This window comes from Labrus mixtus, chromosome 5 (assembly GCF_963584025.1).
Source record: "Labrus mixtus chromosome 5, fLabMix1.1, whole genome shotgun sequence".
Taxonomy (NCBI): Eukaryota; Metazoa; Chordata; class Actinopteri; order Labriformes; family Labridae; genus Labrus; species Labrus mixtus.
Window position 1 is genome coordinate 19,690,375 of NC_083616.1, and position 19,174 is coordinate 19,709,548.

Sequence of the window (19,174 nt, forward strand, 5' to 3'; positions counted from 1 at the left end):
CAACAGGCCATCTTTTTGGATAGCCTTCCTTCACCTCCTGCTTCTCCGGCATCTACTTCCGTTCTTACCAGAGTAGCACAGATTTGGGTTGCAGGGCTGCACCAATGTGTGTGTCTGTGTGTGTGTGTGTGTGTGTGTGTGTGTGTGTGTGTGTGTGTGTGTGTGTGTGTGTGTGTGTGTGTGTGTGTGCAGGCTGTCGTGTGCTGTGAAATTCCTCTGCCAAAGAAAGTCCTCATTGACCCGCCTTTAGCAAACACGCAATGACAGTGTCCAGGGGAGACCCAACAGAGCACCAATTCAACTGCCTGCAACTGGATCCCTCCTCCTCACACAGAGCCCCCTCACAGCTCGTCCTCTCAGGAAGGGAGCTCACCACCTGAAAGAGCACTTCCCATGTACCTTTCTGAGCTGCGTCGGATGTGAGCTTTTGTTACCACCAGTTCTAGTTCACAGACAAGAAGGGCAATGTCCTCTCAGCCTGTGGAAGAGCGCAGAGGAAGATCCCCAATCTGGAGTGTAAGGTTTCACAGAGTTTGTAATGATTATTGCAGCTGCCTATGGAAGTAGTTTTCAAACTGTGGACCAGGGACTTCCAGGTGTTCCTGAAGGCCTGCCTGTTCATTTTCTTGCTGGGAGTTATATAAGAAGATTGAAACCACTCTCTGATCTGTTCTGTAATAATGAAAAAACTAAGGCCAGCAGCTGGTTAGCTTAGCTTTGCTGAAAACTTCAACAAAAGGAAACAGCTGGTCCGACTCAGTCCAAAGGAAACAAAATCTGACTACCAGCATCTCTAGAGCTCGTTTAATAAAGTCCCTATTCTGGCCTTAATTAAACCCTTAAAAATGCATTTTTGTCCATTAAAAGTCCCCCAGAAAATGTAATAATGCCAATTGGTGCAATAAAATTCCTTACATTTAAAATAGAACTTAGTATGGACACGGAAATAATCCTTGCCTCTCACTGTCTGCTCATGGTTTAAAATTCTTGTTAACCATGGACATATAATACATTTTATGTAGCAGACTCTTGAAAGTTAAAAATATGACATAGTGGATAACATGAGGCTTCAGCTACATTAACAAGCTGTTATCAATAATGACAAACTTTGATTCTGATTGCCATCGACAACTCAAAGTGAAGTTGAAACTGGACTTGCAATAATTGACTTGTTGCAATAGATGGGGTTTCCTTCCTTATGCATGTGATATGAAAACCATGCCTGTCTGAATCTCCATTATTGAAACTGTCAATGGTATACTGACGTTTCAAAGAGGAAAACCTCAGCTATAACTTATATTACCTCTGTTTTGTCTTGTAGCATATTAAAAACACAATATGTGAACTAGGTTCAAAACTTTATTTTTAGCAAAAACACATGTTAAGGGTTTCAAGATAAGTTTGGAAGGCACTGAGTCCAGCCAAGTAAAAGGAGTCAAACAATACTTCCTACTAAAACCACAACTTATACTCTTTTAACCATAATCTCTGCTTGTATTAAACAAAGGGGACATTACATGTAAATATATTAGCTTTAAAAGGACCGGTTGATGGCTAATTGTTTTTGACCACAGACGTGATCTCAGGGACATCACATGTTTTTTTTCTGCAGAGGCATTATGAAGCCACACAATGGCTATCGCCGTACTGGAAATGCTGTCTCAAATGAAGTTTCGATTGATCTAACAACAGGCAAATAGGTGGATTTGATACCGAACCTTTCTGACACAAGACTCTGCTTCACTCTCGATTGAGCCCAACATCTTCTTTAATGGAAACCATGAATGAGCTTGTGTGGAAAAAGAAATTAACAAAGTGGATTCTTTCTGTTATTTTAAGAGATCCTGAGGCAAATTTTTCTATTAGTGTTTTATGAGCTGATTTTCTTCCACTCATCACATATGACAGCCATCGTGGACCCGGTCTTTAACCATTGACAGGTGTGGATAGGCGCTGTGACTGTTATTACTCTGAAACCAGTGGTGGGTAATAGAAGTCAGCTGCCGGGAATAAGATGCATATTAGGAGTTAAGTATCTGCAGGAAGTTAGAGGGTTTTCCTGCAGACAGACGGTGGCTATATAACAAACGTCCTTACACCAAATCCATATGAATTAGCAGCCTCATCATTTATGAGCTTTTGGCTGCGAGCAGTCCGAGTACTTTGGTGATTTATTCCACTGTTCAGATTTGTTAAAACATTGAAAGACCTGAGGAGACAGTTGTCATTTTAGGTTGTTTTTTTTCTCTCTCTATTTTTGTAACAGGCCTAAGCATATGAACATTGGAAGTAGCACGTGTCCTTTAATGTCAAACTCCAGTGTGGAAACTTTTATCTGATAAACATAGTGTCTTTTGTTTCACTCCTGTGTCTCAGGGAATTGAGACCAGCTGAGAGCAGAGTCCTGTGTCTAGACACAGCTGGATCCAATAAGTTCCTGCCCTGGTGCTGTGTTTACCCATTCCATGCGTTACAGGAGGACATTTAGAGAAAAGTAATATTCATTTTGTTAGATATAGGTCCAAATCAGGATGTCATGATAGTATAAATTGTTGGGAGTGTTTTGAATAATTTCAATGGTTGCATAACAGTTACTGATCTTAACCAGCAATCTGATAACGATATGGATAGAAAAAGTGTTTTTTAAGCTCTGGTTTTCCGTTGTTTCTTTGATATAAAATCATACATATACAGTATAGCATTCTGACTGTTGATCTGTATAAAATTAGTGTCATTATGACAACTTTGGGATTTTGCAATTTAGAGAAATGTCACTATTATCATTACTATTTTCTGACATTTGGAATAAATAATAAATTATTTGAAAATCTACCAATATGACTAACAGATAATGTGATCATCATAATGAAAACGTTTAAAGCTCCTGCCCATTGTCTTCCCAACATTATTTTTTCCGGACATGAATGAAAATAAGATCAGACTGTAAATCAACACTATCCACAATGATGCGTACAGCAACAAAGTCCTTATAGTCGCTGATTGATTTTATATGAGCTTTTCTAGTCTCTAACTATTCAAAGCACTTTTGCACCGCATGTCACATTCATCTGTTCACACCACATTCACACACTGATGGCAGAGGCTGCTTTATGAAGTGACAATCAGTATTAATTAATCCCATTAATTCACATACACACGCCGCTGACGTGGCAGCAGGAACAACTTGGGGTTCAGTGTCTTGCCAAGAACATGTAGCTGGATCAAACCCCTGACCTTCTGGTTGAGAGGCGCCCCTAGTGGTTAAGAGACAGGACAAGATTTAAGTTCAGTCACATCATTCTCGCCTTGTTGTCACTGCAGCAGGAGCAGGATGTTAGTGAAAAAACAAACTCAGACTCACTTTACACAAGTACAACACAGAAGGGAAAACTATCAACAAGTCTGAAGATGAAAATGGATTAAAAAGACTGTGAGATCTAGACAAACCTCCCAATCACACAGAAACATAATTACACATTAATGAGTATGTAACTCTCTTTACTCAAAGTGTGAACAGGTCACATCCTTCATTTTAACTAAACAATATTACAGTTGCAGGTTGAAAAAGTGAAATATTTTGTATTGCTACTATGTGCTTCTTCATCAGATTCTGTCTTCGAAGCACAAAGCAGAAAAAACAGAAAAACACAGCTGATTTTCAGTTCAAATAAAAATAAGTTTTAAGATTAAAAGCGGAGTGTAATGACTGTCTTTTCCACATATCAGAGGCATTCAGGTTTTTTTATGAGTGGCAGATGATTACTTTGGTGTTTTTGGGTCAGAATGACTGTTAAGTAAACCTGTTTAATATTTTCTTTTGACCACAGGTCTCTTAGCCCTATCATTCATCTGAGGCACCATGTAATGCTGCAACAGTCCATGCTTGTTCTGATTCTGGCATCTTTTCATGTTATTTAAGGACACATCAAAAGTCCAAGTATACTTCAAAATTGCAGTTCCTTTCATTACCTCTCAATGAACAGCAATAATAATCACTTGAAAAGCAAAAGTCTAAATCTTTGTGAAGGCCACATTAGATGTGGTAATTATTGCCAATTCCTGCACCCGCAGAGCAGCAGAAAGACAGACACGGCTGCCAAGTCAGAGGCATTGTTGTGGTGACATTTGAGTGGAGGATCAAGCTGCTGACGGACAATCCATATTGAAAAGCTGCTCTTTCTGCTAAATGTCAAACAGTGGCAGGAGATATTGTTCATGGAACAGACAACAGAAAACTTTTCATTCATGATCATCAACATGCTGAGTCAAGCACTGTGGTGGCTTTGGCTAGCCAGGGTGCACAGTTGATTTAATCTGAAGAGTTGAAGTAGTTTGGCATTCGACTCCCCTACTGCTGGTGATTTAGTCATCTGCCATTTTTATGAACTTTTGTCCCAGACTATGCTTGCTATTGTCACATTATGAAAATTGCTTTCCATAATACGAGAGGCATCGATGCAAATGTACAGATGTGCAGTTGGAATATTTAATTCAGCTGTTCAGCAGCTTTATGTTTATCATTTTTGATTGAAGTCATATTATCAAGGATCTGATTTGTCTGGAGTAATGCTCACTTCAGAGATTTTCTGACCTAACAATGGCTCTGAACTGTCGGAGTCTAATGGATTTCCAGTAATTCACGTGAATGTTTGTTTGTGGATATTTCCGACAAACCTGCTCATTTTCAAAGGACAGCAGTGAATTATCTTGGCTTCTGGTGTTTATTTGCTTTGCTGTGTACAAGTGGTGATGTGTTTTTAGCCACCAACATAGTTCTCATTCTAGGGGAAATGTATGAGCTGGTTTTGTTGGGCAACCTTTTTTTTATGTTAGCATTATGAATGCCTATGATATGAGGTTTGCACATAGCATAGGCACACAATGATTGACTTGTTAGCTTTGGGCTCCTTGTCATCCTTGTTCCCTTATAAGTTGCTCTCCATTTCCAGATAGTTCAACTTTGATCATTTTTAGATGGATGAAGAGAGGAAAATATTTACCTTTTCTGTAATGTGAAACCTATCTGCTATCGTCGACCTACAACAACAGCTACAACTTACTTTTCAGAGCTTCTGGTGTAGCCAGTTGTTATTAGTTAGTAATTGACTGTGCCTAAAATTGTATCCCCTGGTGTTCCCATTGTTTTAAGCCTGTAGCAACTTCTAATGCAAGAATGGAGTTGGTATTAAGAAATTACATCCATGTGCATATTTTTAACTACATTTGCACGTATGTTTAAAGACAAAGTTAAAGCTAAATCTTGAAATGGCATACAGACCAAAGCCTGATAAAGCACTGGTGGACGAGGTTACTCAGACTACGGACCAATTGTGTTTAAGATGTTGGCAAACCTACCAGCATAAGAATAAAATACTACTCTACCTGTTCTCCTCACATCATTATTCAGTCTATAAAATGTTCTCCTATTCTGAATGATAGAAGGGGATCTGTTATAGAGAGGCCCTATCTAAAGATCTTACTGCTGTGCTACATCTCAAGAACATAAACCCTTCACTGTCATCCTCAGCCAGGCCTCTCTGCATTCATCCTCTGCTACACTGTGTGCACAAAGTAGGAGCCAACATCAACGTCCTGTTCGACGCTCACTGTTTACTCGAATAGAAGAGAAAATGAACAAAGATCCTCATACTGCTGTTAATTAAAATCAAATCAATGTCCTTTTTTAGCCCTATAATTTACCGGATTAGCTGCCTTCTACGTTAAATATAAGTGTGATTCAGATCCACGCTATGCATGTGAACACATTTGCACAATTACATAGACATCAAAAGTAGATGGCTCTCCAAAGAGACATTGATGCATAATATGGTAGTGGAATATAAGTGGAATTAATGCATCCCTATGCCAAAGAACCTTAAAGAAAGTCAGAATCGCTGAACTTCTAATGATAAGTAACCGTTTTCACCTCGTTTGATATCTGTATTGTCCCTACAGCACAGCGCCAGCTGTCTGAGACTTAAACCCTGTATAGTATACATATAGTATCAGATGTATCTATGCTACTACTTTTCCGCTCTAAAAAATTTCTTTTATTATCTTACAAAACTGTGTTGAATGTCTTTACCCCAAAATGTTGGATCTTGCATTGTCAGCAAGTTGTTGTCTTTTTTTTTTATAACATTTTTGGGGCTTTTTGCCTTTATTAGATAGTCGTGGATAGAGTAGGAAATCGGGAGAGATTGGGGATTGACATGCAGGAAAGGAGCCACAGGTTGACCTTGAACCTGGGCTGGCCGCTTGGAGGACTATAGCCTCCGTACATGGGGCGCGACCTAACCGCTAGGCCATCTGCGCCCCAGCAAGTCCTTTCCTGTACTGCTAAAGCAGATACTGTAGAGGTCGAATACCTAAAAGGCCAACAAGGGGAAACTGTTCCCTGTGTTAACTTGTGAATTCCTCACAGATTTTGTTCATATGATTTAAGGTCTTGTTTTGGGAAGAGTGGTTGAAAGAAGCTTGCAACACTGCAGGATTTGTTTCAGGCCAAATACAGATAACATTTGCAGAGGGACAATGGGGTCACTGATCTGAGTTTTACTTGTAACAGAGAAGCATGGAGGCCTCACCGTACTTGACAACGAATTACAGTACGGCTCTTGTTGCCAGCTTATGCTCAGCCAGGCATGATTGTGTACCACTTAGGTTTGTGTTCAATCTACTACAAATGTGGTTGTTGAGATCTTATAGAAGATCAGCAGCCAAAGAGAAAAGAAATGTCGGCTCTCTTTAGTGCTGATAACAAAATCTTGTCTGTGTCATTTGCAGAAGTTTCGCTACAAAGAATTGACCTTACATAATAGGACAACCTAGACTAGACATCTTTTTACTTGAAATCTGTGCTGCCACAACACCACAAATAGAAGCTTATTCAGTCTGATACGGCAGCGCAGGATGACTTCTGCAGATGTAATCTTCAGGTGCGCCAGTCTCATTTATCTGTCATCCTCATGGGGCTTTCGGAAAACGTCTTTATCGGTGTTCCACAGAAAGGAATTCGTGAAGACTTCAGATGAAATATGGAGGGATTGGTTTCAGCAGAATCACTGCTGGCAGCCCTGAGAGGAGGAGATAATTACCACTTTGACAAGCTTTGATCACAGGTACAGTTATTCTCAGAATGTCTGCGTTGATAGAACAATGAGATGACGGCTTCAGAATTCACAAACGATTTTGCCCTAGTTTTTCTCCCTCCTCCCGTCGTGCTTAGATTCTGAATAGAAGCTCTGTCTGGAGACAAAATGAGAGTAGTTTACGTGTCGTGGCTTAGCTGTCAATTACTGTTGTTTTTTCGTCGAGGTGCAGAGAAGGGATCTGATGATGGCTACTGAAATGTTTTGGATGGATAAAAGTCAAGGGTAAGTCATTCGTGACCTGTGAATACTGTGGGTGGAATGAATCACTGCGGTTTCTTTTTGTCAGGAGGCAGCAAATTAGTCAATAAAAAAACGACAGCGGGTTCAGAGAGCCTTGTGCTGAAGTCGGTTTTAGCAAAGCAGGAGGTGTGGGTTCACGAGGGGTAACGCTGGTGGGAAGAAGAAGAAAAAAACTCAAGGTGAAGATGTAACCTCACCACAAAGAAGAAAGGTTCACTTTATTGAGAGCTCTTTGAAAACGCATCCAGACCACAGTGCTGCCCTAAAGCAAACATGCCTCCTACACTGCCTACCTGGGCTAAACTAAGATGCAGCATTTGTGAGCATGGCCACCCAGTTACAGGAAGGAAAATCTTTATGTGTGTGTTTGAAGGTCAAGCAAGTCAAATGAGTCAGGTTTTCTCCCATTCTGACCTCAAAATGTAAACAGAGAATGCTCTGAGCCCTCAAGTCAGTGCTTTGTTTATTATTTTGCATTATGTTCTCATGGTTTGGGAGTGTATTCTCCCACTCATGAATTATTTTACCTCTTCCTGTATCCTACTTATGAGTCCCGCACTGATGCTGTTCTCCTGAAGGCTCAGATGCCTCAGCGGGAACTGCATTCTACAAAGCAACGCCCCCATGATGTCGTTTCCTCCAACATCACTGATCCCATTCCTGTCCAGATCCACCTGCTGCAGACTTGTGTTCTCTTTCAGCATGTCAGCCAACAGCCGGACCCCTGGGTCACCTAAGTTGTTCTCGTCGAGGTTGATCTGAGTCAGTGATGTGTTTCCTTTGAGGCTGTCGAAAAGCTCCTTCCACGCCGCCAGATCTGCGCCGCTGGTCTGTGCCAGCCCTAAGTACTGAAGGTACGAGTGGTGCCTTATGTATGACGCTAACACCCTTACCCCCTCGCTGCTCAAGCCATTTCCCCCGATATCGAGTTCTAAAAGTGCAAAAGCCCTGAATGAGCGCCATCCAGTGGGGAGCTGCGCCATATTCTGCTCTGATGGAAAAAGCAGTGCCTGCTGGATGGCAGCAAAAGCTGAAGCTGTTTGTTGCTGCAGCTCGGCTATTCCACTCAACAGGGTCAGCACTCCATGGTCTCGCAGTTTGTTTCCAAACAGGCTGTAGAGAGATTAAAAGCAGTGGTTACCATGGAGATTGATTTTGATTCCTGCATAAAAAGCTGACTTTGGAGGGTACACATTTGAACCCTGCCTTTAAGATGTCTCTTTTATGATATATGAAATGCAAATTGTTTACATCTGGTTGCATGTAGTAGTACAATTCTGCATGTCTTGTCATGGATCATTTACATTTATTTACTATTTTATTGAGTCAAAAAGATTTAAGGATTTACAATTTGAATAATCATGTTTTAATGATGTATTTGTTAGGATTGCTGAACTGTATATGCACTTTCATCAACATTTAGTGAACACTTTCAACTCTTAAAGGACTTGCTTGATCTGCTGTAGCACACATTTAAGGGATAGTTTGTTTCATCCATACTAAAAAGAGTTTTGTCCCAAGCTATTTCTTGGCTCAGACCAGTAACTTCCTTAAGTCTCTGATGGTTGGCTGGCTACTGCATAGAGGAATCCGCTAATGGCCGTAGAGTTGTTTGTAACAGACAGATAAGAAGTGGTTTAAATCTTCTCATGGAACACGCTACAAGCAATTAAACGAAAAAACACAGAACTTCTTTCTTAAAGACTCACACTATTCACTGTATCGTGTAGGGTGGAATAAAAAAAGCAGAGATGATTTCCAAAATGCAGACTGCAGTGTTTAACTTGCAGTGTTTGAAAAACATTTACGTAAATTAAAAAAAAAATGCCACCAAAAGATACAGAGGTTTCTCTCATGATATTAAGTGATTTTATTTTGTTCTACTTGAAAAATCTGCACATTGTATTTTTTATTTAGACTACTTGATCATTTGTCACATTTCCATGGCGGTGAGAAGAGTTTGTTACCAAGCTTTCCACTGAATCTAATCTCTGCATGTTAAAAAATTGAGCTTCATTCAGCTGTGTGACTTCAAAGGGTGACTTCACTCGTGACAGACTTGGGAAGGGTCTGGTTTGAGAGAGGCCCTTAAACTTATGAGAGGGATGAAACACTGTAGAATAACCGAAACCAGAAAGAAATAACAGAAAGAGAAGAAATGATAACTCAGCTCTAAATTTAACTAAATACTTCACCAACCAACAGTGAGGACATATAACACTTTGTCTCGTCTATGATATGCAGCTGTGTGTTGCACTGTATCTCAAATTTAACATACACTGTAATTCTTCTCATATTTCAATGTGTCTATAAAGAAAGACAATCTCTTGCACATTTATTGTGTTTTTAGTGGGGAAATAGATCATAACTCAGAGAAGTTAAGCACTGGAGGCCTGTCTTGTTCCCATAAAAGAGATGTATTATGTAATTCAGCAGTGTGAGGCTAAAATGTTACACTGCAATGACGAGACTGTCCTTGGTTTAACTGCATGTTTTTACTGTCCGCTCAGTTTTATGACTTGCTTCTCTAAATTTATATTTGACCAATTTTGAAGTTTAACGTATCTGGATCTGTTTCTGCTTTGCATGTTTTCTTTTTCTGGTTTTGATGTAAAGGGGCCATTCAAGCTTGGGGACTTACTGTAAGCCTCTGACTTGAGGCTTCACTCGCAGAACGTCCAGCAGGATGTGAGCACCGTATGGACCAATGAGGTTGAGGTTGAGGTTGAGTAGCGTGACCTCGGACAGGCTGCGCTTCAGGGACCCCGCCAGGCTCAGCAGATGGTCGTCAGTCAGGTCTGTGTTTCTCAGAACCAGCTGCTCCACCTGATCGGATGTGCTCAGCACGGTCATCATGGCGTCGAGCTACAGTAACAAATGCTTTTTAATTTGATGGCCTACTGGAAATACTTCAGTTGAAGCTTTATTACCAAAAATCTGAACCAATCTGAGACAAAGACACATTTATCGCCACATGCTATAAGGACAGTGGGACCTCAGCAAACACACATATCTAAAAACCAAAATCAACACAAGACACACATACAAAAAACTAAAGCAAATTACGGTTGAAAAAAAACGGATACACACCGAACACAACTTTAACATAAATACTGTGACTTTGACACTTTGGCAATATTGTCCTTTATCACGCATGCCAATAAAGCATCTTCAATTTAACATTAAACTGAATCACCCAAAGGATTTCTTATCTTTAAAAAAAAGTATATGCATTTTAATTTGCATGAGGCCAAGGAGTGTTTATTTAATCATCCTTTTGCTTTTCCTCAATACTAGGGTGAAATGGTCTGCCAAGCCCCACAAAGAAATGATCCAAATAGAAATATCTCATCTAACTTTATATTCACCTCAATCACAGAGAGCAGGTTTTCCTAAAAGTACAGATTGTATCACTGCCTTGGGAACAGACTATATTGAATGTTTTGTGTTTTTTTGTCCGGGTGTGAGAGCAGTGAAGCTCCAAACTGTTTTGCGGGCGGGGACAGAGATGTGCTGGGCAGGTGCTGGAGGTTTCTTTTTTTAAAAAACGCAGAGACGGGACCAGAGTCCAGAGAGACATATGGTGTAGTCGTCGGCCATAACCGCTGTGTCACTTTGCAAGACCTTGAGGAATTTTTCAGGCAGTGTGTGAAGCTCTTTCATCGTGACGAATAGAACCGAGACCAAAAGGCCTGCATGTCCCAGATAAAACTCACTGGCCATTTGTTGCAGCCATTTGGTTATTAACCTCCACGTGATGAAATAGACTTTTATATTAGGACATTTCATTGAGAATAAATCAACTAATCAGACAATAAATGTGACCTAGAATGGGAAACTCTCTTTTTGATGGCAATTGTAGTACCTAATTATTTTTGAGAAAAGCTCCTGTACTTGTTGTTGTAGTGGATTTTTTATGGTTATATGGATATCTCACACAAGTATTAGACGGTATAATAATACATCTCCTTTAAACTATTTTGTACTGTTTAAAGTTTAATACACGAAAGTTGCAACTTTGGCCCCTTGAATTCAGATTTTGTTTTTTTATGTGTTATAGTTGCATTATTGAAATTAGGAAATAATAATGAAGTATCCCTTTAGTATCCCTTTAATCTCTCTTTTGCCCTTATGGCAGTAGTTCTAACTAAAATTAATGCACACTGCTGCATAATACAGCAATGCGGTTATTTCAAGGGCTTTCTGCCTAATATTAACTGCCAAGAGCGTTGCTGGCAGACACACTGATTCACCTCAGTAGTTTGTGTCGTACACACACCTGCACCTGCAAGTCTTGTTCTCTAACAGCCTCCTGTTTGCCAGCACTCTGGCTGGCCGTGTCCTCCTCGTCCTCCTCTGGCTCTCCATCAGGCTGTAGGACGGCGTCACTTTCAGCACTGAGCTCCACATCTGAGCCCGCAGCTTTGGGGCCCGATGACAGCCTCTTCTGCAGCCGGCACCTCTCCAGGACTTGGCATGCAAAGAGAAAGACAACCACTCAGTAATTAATAAAAAACTGTCGCTATGAAAGCCAAGTGCATATAGTGATATTGATAGCCAGCTTTGATGTGAGAATGCAAGAAATCTAAAATGTAGTTTTGTTACAAAAAAAACAAACACATATTGCAGTGAAATTCATGAATGCAGGTGTATGGGTATCAGTGTGAATATTGTCCGATGAACATCTCCCAAACATCCTGCATCCTCTTCTAAGCATGCACCACTTTCTTACAGAGTCACAATTTCTGCTTAAGTGTTAGATGAATCAATAACAGCCCTCCAGGGGGATTCCAGCTCGTTCCTTCTGTGCTGCGGTTTCTTCACTCACTGTTTGCCTTGAACCAGTTGTGTTTGTTTTGGCCCTGCTCCAACACGGTGCTCATTTCCACACATTCTTCGTAGAAGTCCTTCGGTCCTTCCCCGTCTCTGTTTTTCCCATTTGATCCCGGGTGCTTCTGCTTCTCTGCGTTCTGCTTAGTCAGTGCTTTTTCATCCTGCAATGAATCTTTACAAAGAAACACTCTTGATCTTACTCATTTTTTTCAAAACACAATGTAAAAAAGCTATGAAGGTCACCTGGTATCCATATAAAAAAAACTGTTTTTCCCACCCTCGTTTACAGTAATCAAAGAAGCCAAATTGAATGAAACTTACTCAGAACTGTAACCTTGCTGCTTGCTTTCTTCGGTCTTACTTCTTGTTCAGATGATGCTCGGTCTTCAAATTCTTCCACCACTGCCGGCCTCAACGAAACCTCTGAGCCCTCTCTGTCTCTCTTTTCATCACTCTTTTTGTCGCCCGTCTTGCCTGTGCTCTGTTTCTGATTACTTTGACCCTTGCGTCGTTTACTCTTGCCCGTCTCTTTAATCCCTGCAACAGCCAGGTCTTCGCTGTCTGTAGATCCTCCGCCGCCTTCCTTTATGTCTTTTTTTGTCCTCCTCCCGGACTTCTTCTCCAGTTTGGCTGGGATGAACAAAGGGGATGATGGGCATGACTCCACAGTGCCTGCTTTTGGAGACAATATGAAAGAGGAGAAAAGTGCTTTGTTCGACAGTTTCTCTTTAAATTAGTCCATCGAAATCAAGGACTGGGCCTGATGTCAAAAGAATGTTGATGAATAAGCTTTAGGAAGTAATGGAAAATGGAGCTAGTCATTGCGAGGCTTTGTACCGTTGCCAGGGCTGTGCTCTAGAGAGAGAATTAAGTTCTGCTTTGTGCCGTTGTTCAGCTGTTGGCAGGAGCTGTATTTGTTACGGAGACTTGTACATCTGAAAAAGAAGGAAAAATACACTTTTATCCTGACTCGAATTCCCTCTCTGTACCACCATGAAACATCATTCCCCCCATGTCATGTAATATGCAGGCTTTCACCCACACTCATTCATTCCACTGACAAATAGTTGAACTTGATGTGTTTATTCTGCTACTAATTGCAAACAGTTTCTGCCACTGCTGTGTGCCGTTGTTCCTGAAATCTGACTTGTAGCACGGCATCCCACCAGCGAGCCACGTCAGTCTGAAGCAGCTCCTCCTGCCCTGCTGGAAGCCCGGCGCATAGCGGTACTCGCAGCAGGAGCTGATCCTGGCCACCATGATGCCATTGACGTACAAGGTAGTGCTAAAGGGGAAACCTCTGTGCCGTTGAGAGACAAACTGGAACTGCTCTGAAAGACACAAGAACTTCATGCTGTGAAGGACATTTGAATAAAGATTTCAGAGGCCAGCGGTCCTGAAATTTTCTGGAGTGCATGTGTGAAAACAACTATGGACTCTACCTGGCCTGCTAATTCAGGTATTTCAAACGCTGTCCACGTATAGTAGGTGACCCATTTTAGCATTTGACCTCTGTGGGATCGTAAGACCAATCAAGCACACCTGGCTCGCTGCCAGAGCTCACTCTCTCTCTTCTTCACACCAGCTCCCTACCCGAGGCTCACACTGTTACACCCATCCATACACACATGATCTTACAGATTGACATCTTTCTCTGACTTTTCTGATGAAGTCAGTGGCCCAAATAAAACATTTTGTTTTAGCTTCCTTGTATATTATAAATAGGAGCCAATTTGTCCGACTTTCTTTTAAGGCTAAGGAGGATTTTCAGATCAAAACAATGCTCCCTTCTGACTCACCTCCTTCATCCCTAAGCTCGACCCTCCCTTCCTGTCTCCAGCCCTCCCATTCTGTTTCACTCTCAGGTTTCTGTGAGGCAGTGAGAGCAGCAGAAGACTGCAGATAATCAAAACAAGATTCTGTGATCAATTTAACATCTACTAAATGCATCTCAGAATTGCTTCGGTTTTATCCGTTTGGCCTTTTAGACCGGAGAAAATATTTTCTTCCGTTTGGAAATCTGTTGGTTCTCCTTCGGTTGTGCTCCTGCAACACTGTTATCATGCCTCTAGACAAAGCAACCTGCGGTCTGTCTCTCTTCCTCCACATGGTGGCAGGGCTGGACCATCCACGGACCTCCACAATGGTGGCATGGCTAACGGTTGGACAGGGAGGGATTCACTCGGAAAAAAACAAACAAGTTTGAGCCTTTAAGGGAAACATAAACAACCTGAAGGAAGCGCTGTCCACTCCATGTGAATACTGAGCTGATAACATATAATCCAGAGACAGTTGATAACTCTCTTTTTTAAGGAATTAATATTAATACAATTTAAATAAAATTCCATAAAGAAAGTGTCTTATTCTGGTTTATTCAAAAAGCAAATTTCCAAATCTATTGTTTATTTAAAAACTTATTTTAATGGAAAAAGTACCAAAGTCAGCATAGTGAACAATACTGACTATATAGAGTAAAAGTGATTGAATATCATGGCAAAATAAATAATTTGTAGCCCGCTAGACATGTGTCTGTATGTGTCAGCTATAAAAGATGTAAACAGATCAAACACACACACACTGTTTGGAGCAGAAATCCATAACTTTGTTCTTCCATCAGGCTGACTCTTTTGATTCCCTCCCTGCAGTGACAGCTGTTCGGTTTGTACCGATATGAACCTGCTGCAAAGATGAAACAGCTTGTCTTGTCTACCGACTTTTGTATATGACGGTAGTCAGTCAGGTCACACATCAGCCTCCTACTCACTCTCAACTCAAACGGAGCCTCGGGCCGACGTCCTTGTAGTCCTTTTGGAAGTGTTATTTAAGGGGAGAATAGTGATAAAATGTTTTTAAACTTTTCACGTCCCTAATCGTGGAACAAGTTTCAGATGGTTTAAATAGGCACTTTAAAAGTTAAATGTTCTGATACATTTTCTTGGCTGTTATATAAACACAGTTTTACATTTCTAAGCTCCTACCTCCTGCAGCCACCAGCCCTTTGAAGACACAGATATTCTCCCCTCCATTGACCTGCTGGAGAACCTTCAGTTCATCCCGAGTTGACCCTGACCGGGACCCCTGATGACCTTGTCCCAGGTAGGTCATTGTCACGGCGACGTTTGATTTCTTTGCCTCTTTTTGTGCTTTAAGGTTACTCTGACGTGAAGACAGAGCAAACAGGTTTTACTTTGAAGGCAAGCTTCATTACATTTTCACAGGAAGTTGAACAGATGTCATAATACCTGTTTTTTAGGGTGACTCGTTGTTCTCTGAGAGGTGACAGAGGAGAACGATCCTCGTCTTTTGTCGTACAGGTAAGGGCAGGACTGACTCAGAGTCCCTCTGATCGAGGTGAGACTTGATGCTTTTGTTGTAATGGCTGGGAGGTAAACATCGTCTTTACCATTTCTACTGGATCGGGCTGTTGAATCATCCAACTATAATGGGTAAGACACAATATACAGTATATATATTTTTAATTACGATTCATTTTAAGGCTGTTTATGCCTTTATTTAAGAGTCAGGACAGTGGATCAGGAGGAGAGAGTGAGGAATGACATGCAACAAAATAGACGAGGTTCAGAGTTTAACCTTGGCCACCCGCTTTGAGGACTAAAGCCTCACATGGGACGCTCGCCCTGACCGTTAGGCCAAAAACAAGAAGATGTGAGAAATCAATACACAGAAATGGGTGTTGGCTTAGCACAGTCGGTGGAGTAAGCTAGCTGTACTGTATACAGAGACAAAGTCTTTAACACTCTGGTCTCCTTTGACCATTTGGTGCATGCCATCCCTACTCTCTCTCGCCCTAGATTTCCTGTTTCTCCTCAGCTGTCCTATCAATAAAAGCGAAACACATTAAACTAGAAATTAAACTGGCAGTAAGCAACATGAAAAATTCCAATGGAACAATCCTTCCACCTCTCACTCAGATACCTCATCGCTCAGCTAAGCCCTGTCCACCGAATGACGCAGCAAACATGAATGCCAAGCGTCCTTCCCTACAAACTGTCTGTTCCACTCAGCTGTTTGCACTCAAAGGAGAGAGACAGTGAAAACCAATCGATAAACATCCCCAAAAGGTTCAGAAATTAGAGATAGTGTGTGCCACACAGCTGTTGTGCTCTCAGCAGCTCCACCAAGAGGAAAGAGAGAGAGAGAGAGAGAGCTGCTGACACAAGTCATGCTAAAGTCAGATGAGGCTAGTTCTGAGTCACTGTGGTTGGCTATTTACTTCCAAGCTAACCCTGACTTGTTTTTTGATACAGACCTAAAAAAAACTTCCAAAAAACAAAACACAAAGGGGTTCGGGGCTCACAGACACAAAGAGACAAATGTTTAAGGGAACATATACTGTACGTTTAAAATGGTTAGTGACATGCAAAGATTAACATTTGTTATTTCAACCCAAATTCTCATGAAAGAGAGTTGCCTACTGTAGTTTTAACTTAAATAAAGATATCAGGAAAAAGTTAACCAAGACAAAACAAATACCAGCGTTACTGTCATGATTTATTTTTTTTATTTTCAGAGTTTGGGTTTTCTTGTTGTTTTTAGTTCTCATTCTTGTCTGATGGTGTTGTTTCCCTTGTGTGTTTTCTAGGTTGGTGTTTCTTTATGTTCTACTGTGTTTTGTTTCATTCTTGAGTTCTGTGTGTCTTCAGTGTTTCATGTCTTTTATTTTGTAGTCGTCCTCAGTGTTGTGTCCATTCCTTCCTCTCTGTGTTTCCCTCCAGTGTGATTGCCCTCATTGTCTTCACCTGTGTCATTAGTCTCACCTGTGTTTGATTACCCCTGTGTCTATTTAGTCTCTGTGTTTCGTGCCTTCTGCGTCAGTTCGTTGTATGTAGTTTGTATGTCGTTCGTTGGTATGTCAGTTTTTGCTCGTGCTCCTCTGTGGCGCCCTGTTTTTGATCCCTGTGTTTTTTGTTGAACTTTTGAAGTAAGTTTTTGTTTCCTTTGGCCTTTTTGTTTGATTAAATATTTTTTGGTTTCTGCACTTGGGTCCACCTCCCTTGTTTTCCAACCATCCGTAACAGTTACAGCTATTGGAAAAATAGAGGGAAAAATAGCTTTGACTAAAGCTTCACATTTCTCCATAGTGAAATCTAGTATATAAATCACGTTTAAAACGCATGTTCTGTTTAATATCACAAAAAGCACATTATCTACCAAGCATATAATCTAATACAATAGATCTTCATCAGCTCTCTAACTGTATGTGGTGTTAATATTAGGCTACTTGTTAGGCCTTCCAAATAGAAAATGAAATCATTATTAAATGCTGTATACATTGTTTTTTGGTTTGTGAATATATTTACAGAAAAGAAAGGAATATATTTTTGTAATGTGTCTCTTTACAAATCTGCTCCGTCACTCGTTCAGAAATTCTTCTTGGTTTTAGATTCACACAGAGCTCTCAATCTGTGACAATGTTAAAGCACCACTCACTGTTATAATAATGATAATAATAATACACTGTTGAAAAAGAAGAGATCTGACCTTGTAGATCTCCACAGTGTCGGGGTTCTCGAGGAGGAGGAGTTTGCTCTTTGCTCTGATCAGACTGGCGATGGAGTGGATCATTTTCTCATCCCTGGCAGGCTGAGCTGGGATCTGATCGCATTCAAAAACAAATCAAAAAAGCTCTCATAAGTTAAATAACCAATTATATTAATGTTATGCAGCGTGGAGGTTCTACAGTCAGTTAGACACTTACAGGAGTGTCTCGGCCTCCTCCATGGACTCCTCTGTAAAAGAGATCCTGAAGGAGGGTCTTGCTGTTCCTTCTGATTCTTCTCATTGATTCCCTCTGATACGAGGCAGGATTCATACTGACCATCAGTCTGAATCCACAGAGTCGCCTGACTGGTAAATCATTCCTTGAATTCACAGATAACAAAATTGTGAGAAGGTGTGAAACTAGGATTGGTATTTTTGTGGACATTGCATAAGTAACAACAAGGTAAGATTCAATTTATGTCATGGGAAGTGCAATGAACACAGCTAAGGAATTATGTCTGGGCATTATAGAGCTAGAACCAGGGTTAGCCTAGCTTAGCATGAAGACTGGCAGCACTGAACACAATTAGCATGGATCTAACTAATGTTTTAAAACATTCATACCAACACTTCTAAAGCTCTGTGATTTATACTGAACATGTTATTCTATGTTGTAATACATACAAAGGTGTAATAACAACAGTTTTAGGGATAATACATGTGCTGTAGCTCAGGCTCAGTTTGCTTTTTCCCAGCCTCCCACTTGGCTGTACTCTGCATGCTAAGCTAGGTTTGTTATTTCCAGCCTCCAACTTGGATCCTAATTTACAGACATGAGAGTGTTGACGATATTTTCATCCAACTCTTGACGAGAAAACAAGAAAACAATACAACAATGTCACCAAATGTATTTAAATATTTAGTATTTAGGAGCATGTTGTTTTTAGGTTCTTAAAAAGTATCGATATGAGCTACGCAATCTTGTTTGCATATTGATTTAGAACAACTAAAGAGCAGACGAGACAGTTCTAACTTAGAAAAGCTGTTCATGTCGTATGTTGCAGAAAAATAGCTTGGCCATAGCGTGGTAATATTTTGGCATAACAGCCTGATATATTGTAAATCATGTATGTGAAGAAAGACCTTTACATTTTCTTGTTTTTTAAATACAATCCCCTGCTTTAATAATGAGGTGAAACTAAAGGTGTAGACTGCCATTTAAAAGGTTTGAATGAAATGAAATCTAGTCTAAAGAACGAGGTTTTCTTTGATCTTAGAATCTAAAGGATGTGTGTTATTAATCAGTCTGAGGATGATAAACACTCATTCGATGGGACTTTACAGGTGGAAATGGATTTAGTCTTCACTGTGGTCACTGTGCTCCATAAAACCGACTCAGGCAACACAATCTTTCAACCTGGGCTTTGTTTCTTCACAACAAAGTA

At 40.6% G+C, this 19,174-nt stretch overlaps 1 protein-coding gene across 1 annotated transcript; it reads right to left on the reverse strand.

Moving 5' to 3' along the window:
* Positions 1 to 6,174: 6,174 nt before the first annotated feature.
* LOC132974384 (uncharacterized) lies at positions 6,175 to 18,105 on the reverse strand. Its single transcript, XM_061038417.1, has 11 exons — positions 17,947 to 18,105; positions 17,730 to 17,843; positions 15,470 to 15,664; positions 15,206 to 15,383; positions 13,375 to 13,558; positions 13,065 to 13,162; positions 12,549 to 12,902; positions 12,223 to 12,399; positions 11,674 to 11,864; positions 10,036 to 10,259; positions 6,175 to 8,507 (listed from the first exon to the last, which is right to left on the reverse strand). Exons 1-11 carry the CDS (start codon positions 18,067 to 18,069, stop codon positions 7,913 to 7,915), a joined length of 2,433 nt encoding a protein of 810 aa, XP_060894400.1. The 5' UTR covers positions 18,070 to 18,105; the 3' UTR covers positions 6,175 to 7,912.
* Positions 18,106 to 19,174: the final 1,069 nt, after the last annotated feature.

What these genes read in the sequence shown, in the direction of transcription:
- LOC132974384 (XM_061038417.1), bottom strand. Translation starts at nt 18,069, where the DNA reads ATGGTCAGTATGAATCCTGCCTCGTATCAGAGGGAATCAATGAGAAGA. An exon ending in ACACTGTGGAGATCTACAAG is followed by an intron (nt 15,665 to 17,729) that starts GTCAGATCTCTT and finishes TACCCATTATAG; the next exon opens with TTGGATGATTCAACAGCCCG. An exon ending in GGTGGGATGCCGTGCTACAA is followed by an intron (nt 13,163 to 13,374) that starts GTCAGATTTCAG and finishes CTTCTTTTTCAG; the next exon opens with ATGTACAAGTCTCCGTAACA.